The 8,534-nt window shown below is 38.8% G+C and overlaps 1 protein-coding gene across 2 annotated transcripts in view; it reads left to right on the forward strand.

The window, feature by feature from the left end:
- Positions 1-8,265, forward strand: part of dip2bb (disco-interacting protein 2 homolog Bb) — a 60,045-nt gene extending 51,780 nt beyond the window's left edge. For both annotated transcript variants that reach the window (XM_028446523.1, XM_028446525.1), the window contains 5 exons: positions 474-531; positions 614-688; positions 772-946; positions 2,881-3,004; positions 5,332-8,265. In XM_028446523.1, coding sequence (XP_028302324.1) covers positions 474-531; positions 614-688; positions 772-946; positions 2,881-3,004; positions 5,332-5,584 — 685 coding nt within the window. In that variant the 3' untranslated portion in view covers positions 5,585-8,265. The remainder of the gene's footprint in view (positions 1-473; positions 532-613; positions 689-771; positions 947-2,880; positions 3,005-5,331) is intronic.
- The last annotated feature ends 269 nt before the right edge of the window (positions 8,266-8,534 follow it).

Raw genomic sequence — 8,534 nt, forward strand, 5'->3', positions numbered from 1 at the left:
CACGTGACTCTGCTGAGGACACGCACACACACACGCATACACAAGCATACACACACATACACAGCAGAGAGACAGAGCTAAAGTGATTACTGTTCCATTGTGCTGTACAGATTTATTTAGAAGGGGACGAGCAATAATCATTAGTACAACAATATATGGAGTAATAGATGAATTGTTCAATGGGCTTATAGCTCCGGGCTAATTCACAGACCAGCCTCCTACAGAGACACGTGCATGATACACACAGAGAGAGAGAGAATAACAGAATGATTCACACACATGGCACATGATACAAAACACACCATAAATATAGAGGTTCAGCAGTTCATTGCATAGTTCAATGTTCACAGGTCTGATTTGATTTGACACGTTTTTTTTAATTTTTTTATTTCTTTTACTTTATGTATCCAACAAGTCATGAGAAAACAAAATATGTATTTATTTCTGAATGATTTCCTTTGTTTGTTTTTTAGAGTGAGGCTTGTAGAGAGGGGAGCACCTCAGAGTCTTCCTCTAATGGAGTCTGGCAAGGTGAGACACAACGCAATGATGCATTTGTTGGAGTTGATTCGCTTTTTCTCATTTATTCCTCATCTCCATTGTTCTGTTTCAGATTTTACCTGGTGTTCGGGTAATAATCGTGAACCCAGAAACCAAAGGCCCACTCGGTGACTCTCATTTAGGAGAGGTAACGATATTAACATACAAACACATCTAGATCAAACCGTTTTTCTGTGTTATATTTCAGTCTGATCCTGCTCTCACTCTTAGGTCTGGGTGAACAGTCCCCACAATGCCAGTGGCTATTACACCATCTACGGAGAGGAGGGTCTTCAGGCCGACCATTTCAACACTAAGCTCAGCTTTGGAGACCCGCAAACTCTGTGGGCTCGTACTGGATATCTGGGTTTTGTAAAACGAACAGAGCTGCTGGATGCCAGTGGAGGTTAGTTTATTCTGTGTCAGTAGTTACTGTCTATAGACACTTAGAGCATGCTGTTTTTTTTCTCTGCGGACTGCACTTAGAGACCCTGATTTATGATTAGTTCAATATTTGTCAGTTTCTGATTTAAAATATAATCATTGCATATAATCAGGTGTTTAACTAGAACAAATGACAATATCCTCTTTACAAATCACTGATGTTTATTGACATTTAGGTGTTAGTATAACTTCTGGCAGTATATAACATATACCTTAGCAGCAGGGTTTGGGTCAATTCCATTTTTCAATTACAATGATGTCTTCAATTATCCATGTTTAATTTCTACACGATCACGGGAACTGGCATTTTTGCAATTACAATTATTACTTTCCCCCTGAAAGTCAATTACAATTATGTTCTCAATTACAAAAGTTCAATTACAATGAGTCACACTTACTGAGCCTGAAATAAATAACCCTATAGAACTTATCTTTCCTAGTGTTAGCTGTCTGTTACCATCTTTAATAACAACGGGTTTGTCTTAAAGGTCCATTATTATGCTATTTTTCACCCATCTCCGTTTGTTCTAAGAACCCCAACAACATAGTATTTGAGGTTTATTTTCCCAAACTCGCATGTTTTCCAGAGTTTTAGCCTCTGAAAAGTCACTTTCTGAGCAGTTTTATAAACGGGCTGTTTTGGGGCCTACTTATGCATATTAATGAGTAGGCATGTCTGTAGATGCTATGTTACTATCTACACATTGTTTTTATTGTTTTCAGCCAAAAAACTGCACATTACAGTAAAACATGGTTATTTAAGCGGCTATTGTGATTGTGAGTCCGTCTCAGTGTTTCAGGCTGTGTGTTCATCACAGCAGCAGCAGCAGCAGAGTAATTCAGGTGCTTCAAACACTCACCTGAGTGTTCAGCTGCTAAGTCACTTTCTTCTCCTCATTGCTATTAACAACAGGAAGAGTACATTTAAGGTGATAGTCATTTGTTTTGTCCAACCGCTGGGTCGCATTAGGTCACAAACACATCAGATCAAGTCAAAGGTGATACGAGGCCTATATAACGGATACTAAAAATGGAACTGCTCCCTGGATTCTACACTATTGCTGCTCACTGCTCCTCAGGGAGGGGTTAAATGCAGAGAACACTTTTGTGTATGTAGCTTTACATATATGATAATAAAGTATAATGTATATTCTATATTAAACCGCAGTGTTTGTTTTGCCTGTGAGGTACTTTGAGAGGGAGGCGCTCACATTCTTATGGGGTAGGAGGACCCTGGATTGTCAGGAGGAGGAGTTTCCACTAGGTGACGTCAAGTAGCGGGGATAATCCAACTCGCGTGTTTGGAACTGATTTTACAAAATTTTCCAACTTTGGCCCTCTGAATGAGGCTAAAGGGATGTATATCACTGTAGCAAAACCATTATAAAGTGATATTTTCATAATACCGCTCCTTTAAATTAGCTGTTGAATACACAAAAAAATATTTCATCTTTCATCCAATTTGTTTTGCATCCATGAAATCATTGGTATTAATATTTTTTTAATGGTAGTATGATCCTTAATAGAACTGACAGGTATTGAGAAAAGTTTATATGAAACACATTTTAATAATTGTAAGACGTAGAACTGTAACATTGTTCCCCAGTTTTGTGTTTAATTAAATTGTAATGAACAGTTTTGGTAGAATTTTCATGAAAATGCATAGAAATGTCCACAGAATTACAATTACAAAGTCAATTATCTGAACTCAATTATACTGTATTTCAATGATGATTACAACAGCAACAGATTTTTCCAATTACAATTTACAATTTTAATTGACCCCAACCCTGATTAGCAAACAGTACAGTCCTCTAAAGCCCAATCCATGTACTTTCCTCCCTTTGTCTGGGATTGTGTCGCGTTTCCTTCAGCTCTTTGCCTTTCTCTCCTCAGACCGCCATGACGCTCTCTTTGTGGTTGGCTCACTGGACGAGACGTTGGAGCTTCGAGGACTGCGCTACCACCCCATTGACATTGAAATATCAGTGTCTCGAGCTCACCGAAGTATTGCCGAGAGGTGAGAACGGTCCTAATGTCTGATTAGTCCTAACTCCCTCGCGCTCTCCTAACCTATAATGTTCTTTGGAAAATCCATTCTGAGTATCCCCCTAATAATCTCAGCAGCTCCAGTCGTCATGTGACACACTATTATTAGCTGCACAGTTTGAACAAGCTTCAGCTTGTGCATTAATAACAGATCTGTTGTAGTTAAAAACATAGCACACAAAAAAAACAGACAGGGCTTTTGTGCACACTATGGATCGAGAAAATACATGCAATTTTCTGGTAAAGGAATGGATAAAAATGTATTATTAGACATCAGGGCCCAACGCCATCGGGCCCAGATGGTTTGGAGAAGAGTCTCCAAGAAAACTTGAAAGGAAAACCTTCAGAGAGAAGCTGGTTCACCCTAAGGACAAAATGCAGAGACACAAACAGACCAATGATGTCTACTGTACGTACAGTGGAGAGACAAAACAACCACTACACAAACACAAGGGGTTTAGGAAACAATATTTGTAAACTAGGAAGGGCCATACTTGAGCACAGGAGAGGGGTTGAGACACTATCTTTCCACTACTGTATCTATAAACCATTATCTCTTCACTCTGTCGACTGAAGCCAGGGACTCTGTAGTATGCTAATGAGATACGCAATAGGTTCACCAAAGCTAATCAACTCTACAGTATAAATACCAGGCTCAGAAAAAAGTCCAGTTGCCTTAACTAAAGCTGCCAAAATCAACACAATCTGATGTTTGAGAACTTTCACAAACGTGCTCATACACCTGGATTAGGAACGCAACAATACAGTCAGCCCACCGTTCAATACGTACCTTGGTTTTTTGGTCACGGTTCGGCCCAGGTCGTTAAAGTGTTTCCACTGTTACGTTTTTAAGTACATTTTAGAGGGATTAAGAAGGAGAGCTACATTATTCCATTTTAAACCGTTTTATTTTACTTAGAAACAAAACAAAATTCATACACATTCCTGTATATGGTGTATTGTATGATATAAAATAAACAAAACTTAAAAAAAAAAAAAGAAAACACATATAAAATAAAATAACACAATAAAGAACACAGCCTATATGCAAACTAGGGAAATGTTTATTCAAAAAAAATAAAAATAAAATGATCTACTTTCAATAAATAAACCTCTACTTCAGTTCAACTGGCCATTTATTTTGTAACATGGATCCAGTCTATTTAAAAGATGATGGAAGCCCACATCTCCAAGCATTGAAAACAGCTATAAATCCCTGGTATAGAACACTACTACTGCCTTTGTTATATATATATTTTTTGTTTTTCTCTGAAAAAAGTAGAGTGTGTCTGAATGAAGGCTCTGGGATGGACTGATGGACTTCAGACAATAACATCACTGTGTGATGGAGACGCAGATTTGAAGTCACATTGAAGTGTTTCATTTGAATAGACGATACGAGTAAAACAATGTTTACAGAGCATAGATTGTAAAAAGAATGGACAGGACAAGCTCCTGAGGAAGTGAAGCTTTTATTCGTAGCTCCCCCTGCTGACTGGCTGCAGTATAGGTCATAAACCCCGCCTCCTCAATGATAACAGATGGGATGTGGGTCAAACTGTAAAGTTAAAATACTCCTCACATAGTTTTTTCCAAACCTAAACTCTGCTGTGATCATTAGTTATTATCACCCTACGTTGTGTTCGAGTGCTCAAGAGCCTATATTTCAAACCGTAAAAACCACGGTTTACAAGTCAGTATTGAGCCGTGGATGCCATACCGAACGGTTGAGTATATTATTGAGAATTGTTTCATGCCTAATCTGGACGTGTAGTGCCTGATTCTAACAGGTTTAATAATCACGCACAGAAGTGCCACAAAACAGGGCCCTATGTACATCTCACATGTACAATTATGCTAATAAAAGCTATTTACAGTGGCATTAGATAATGTCGTTGTGCACAGGTGACCGTGGCTCAGTAACTGAAGGGTTGGGGTTCAAATCCCCCTCTATCCAAGTCATTGTTGTTTTGTCCTTGGGCAAGGCACTTTACCCACATTGCCTCATATGAATTGTGCATGAATGTTGGTGGTAAGGATCAGAGGGGCCGTAGGTGTCGGATGGCAGCCAAACTTCTGTCAGTATGCCCCAGGGCAGCTGTGGCTACAATGTAGCTTACCACATTGTCACCATGACCGATGTGAGTAACTGGTGTGAATGAATAATGGTTTCTATACACGCTTTGAGCCTCCTCGAAAAAAAATTCTATATAAATCCAAGCTTATTATACAGTATAATCCCTTGGTTGTCTGATTGTCTGTTGTTGTTCAGCATACTTTGTTCTCTGTCCCTCCCAGTGCTGTGTTTACTTGGACCAACCTGCTGGTGGTGGTAGCAGAGCTGTGCGGTTCAGAGCAGGATGCTCTGGATCTGGTTCCCCTGATAACCAACGTGGTCCTGGAGGAGCACCACCTCATCGTTGGTGTGGTAGTCATTGTGGACCCTGGAGTTATCCCCATCAATTCAAGGGGAGAGAAGCAGCGGATGCACCTTCGAGACTCTTTCCTTGCTGACCAACTGGATCCCATCTACGTTGCTTATAACATGTGAGCTCTGGTGGTCCGCGGAGGCTTGTTTATCCATCGTCACCTCGGCACCCTCACGACGGCACAAGTGAGGGTGTGAAGCGAGAAGCATGAACCACATGTACTGGTACCTTCCCTCTTGTGTGTGACACCAGCATATCTCAGCTACTGCACGTTTGGAGATGTTCACTGTGTTTTTATAAATGCAGCTGAGACAGGTGACAGAGTTCAGCTGTTCCTTTTGGGGAAAGGGCAAGTAGCACTGACAACATAGGCCACTTTCTAATGGAAACAATGTTACAATCATACACATCTAAATCATCTTCATATGTAGTAACTACATAATATTCTTTCTTTTTCCACCTAAATCCAGTGACTACTTGAAATTCCGCATTTTAACAAATTCTCAAATATGTGCTGAGTGAGCTCTGATCATTGTGCTGATGAATAACCGCACTGACAATCCCCGTCTGTGCACATTCTTTAGAAAAACTGTATTTTATTTTCCTTTTAATGATGAAGCCAAATAGTCTCCTGTCCTAATATATATTTCCTGCCTTATAAATCTTCAGCCATACATTCCTAACTTTAATAAATTTTATAAATGGCTGTGAACGCTCTTTAGATTCTCTTGTAACGGAGATCCTGACAGACATCCAAAGGGATACATAGTTTAAAAAAAAAAGAGGCCATATTCTGTACTATAACTATGGTAACTATGGGACCTCTGTATTTTTTCGATACTGTATGTTACTGTATAGATATTTTTAATTGTATAAATGTATAAATGCTTGACTCCTCTCCCAGGCCTTGTCCTCTGAATGGTTACCTGAGCTCGGAGTTGACATAAGTAGCACAGTAAAGACTGCAAATCACATTTAAGAGTGCTACTATACTCACTACTATGGTAAAGGACTTCAAATAATTGTTGGCCAGGACCGATGTAACGTTGCACTTTTTAAAAAAGTCTATTTTATTAAAGAACAAGACATTATAATCAGTAGTTTAGGAGGTTGTTACCCTAGGGCGTAGAAGCTGATGAGTTGTGAGAGTGTAATGCGAGGGCTATTTTTACAACAGCCATGCTCCAGAGACGAATAAAACCAATAATATGACTGTTTTTAGGGTACCAGGTTATACTGTTCAAATCAGACACAGGCCGTTTTTTATTTGAAATCCATCACGTTTTATTTGCTCACATCATTCCTTTGGGTCAAGGTTAATGTCACAAGTTATGTGTTCACACGTAAATATATATTTGTGTACAAGTGAAAAAAATTGGTGCAAATTTTAGGTGTTCTTCCTGCAGGTACAATCCTGACAAGGATTTCCAGATTTGTATCACCAGGAAGAAAACTCACAATCACATCCGGGGGTTGTACACATTTTTTTTTCACTCGTGCACGAATATCTACGTGCGCAACTCCTCTGACAGTCAAGTTGTCCTATACGTTCCACTGTACGTTTTGTTCTACACAACAGAGCAATGAGCGCCGAGCAAATTCTTCTTTTTATCTCCTAAAAAAAACCTTTCAATAATGTTTTGTAAATACTTACATTGACTTTGAAAAGAATTGGTGTTATGTATTTGTGTCGTTCCCTGTATTCATCCACTTGTGTCTTTACAGAGGTAAATGCAAAGCTGAGCCATGTTGGAATTGTCACCAATTGGCTCACATAATGATGATAATAATGTGTGTTCGAGGAAAGGTCCACTTTCCTTTTAAAATGGAGGTACACTCATTACATTTACTTGGTTTTTGGACATCTCGGGTGTTCCTTGTGGTCCCTGTCATGAGTCTTAGTTTTTGTATGCTGTGTTTTAGCAACAAACTCGTCACATTAACATGTAAATAGTTTTTATGTTACTTAATTGTTGTTTTTTGCATTTTTACCAATATAACTTTAGATCGCAATCTGTTCAAGAACAGACCCTATACGTACTGTATGGCAAGCAGGAGTTGGGATCATTGGATTGCAATGACATTCCCTTGCACTGCTAAAACTACCAGTAAATTTCACGTTTTATTTGATATACATACTTAACCCAAAATCATGTCGTCAAGCTCTTTATCATCAACCATTAGCATTTCCACATTTTCAAAAGAATGTTTGCATGGCACGGCCGAGCACAGAAAGGAATTGGCTTGATGATCTCACCTCGAGCCACTCGTCAGGGAAGCATGTACGAAACTGTATATTCAGGGAATAAAAGTGATACAACAGGGATGGGCCAGGTGGTCCCTTGGTGCAATATGTGAATAATACTTATATAAATGTAAAATATTTCCTCAAAACAAGTCCCTTTGTAATTATTGCACGGGTAAAAGGCACCTCGCAAGTGTTCATCAGCCTGCGCTCTGCAGGGAAGTCTACAAGGGCTTCCATTGGTCTTCACACTTTTTATCAGAGTTTATACACACTATGCAACAGTCCCAGTAATGGTGCAGTTTAACGTCAAAGCTGGCACAGTTTGGTTGAATAAACACGATAGCTTATACATTTTGTAACAACAGACAGGGAACTGAAAATTTTAGCCAGTAGTCGAGAAAAGACTTGTGTTCATCCTTCAAGATTTTCAGAGGCAATTTTGTGTATGCACTTTCAGTATGTTGTACTTTTAATTCAATGTTTAAGAAGTAAATTTACTTTGAGGGGGAGGCATGATCTGATGATTTATCCTTAATGTTGAGAAGTTATTTTAACACCAATAAAACGATAATAAAAATCTGTCCCTTTCGCTCACTACTTTTCTATTTCTGGTTTGTTGTACTTTTATTTTCTACTTTATGTTTTAAGTAATGCAGAATAAACAAAAAAAAAAACATTTAATCAATGTGTTTATCTTTTCAGTCTGTTTGTTGATGTCTAACCCAACAAAGAAAATGGACATGAATGTTGAAGTGAAGCATGCGTTGCCCTGCCACCCTAATCCTAAATCCAGAGAGAGTGATAAGTAACGATTTTTCAAAATA

This window comes from Gouania willdenowi, chromosome 5 (genome assembly GCF_900634775.1).
Source record: "Gouania willdenowi chromosome 5, fGouWil2.1, whole genome shotgun sequence".
NCBI lineage: Eukaryota > Metazoa > Chordata > Actinopteri > Blenniiformes > Gobiesocidae > Gouania > Gouania willdenowi.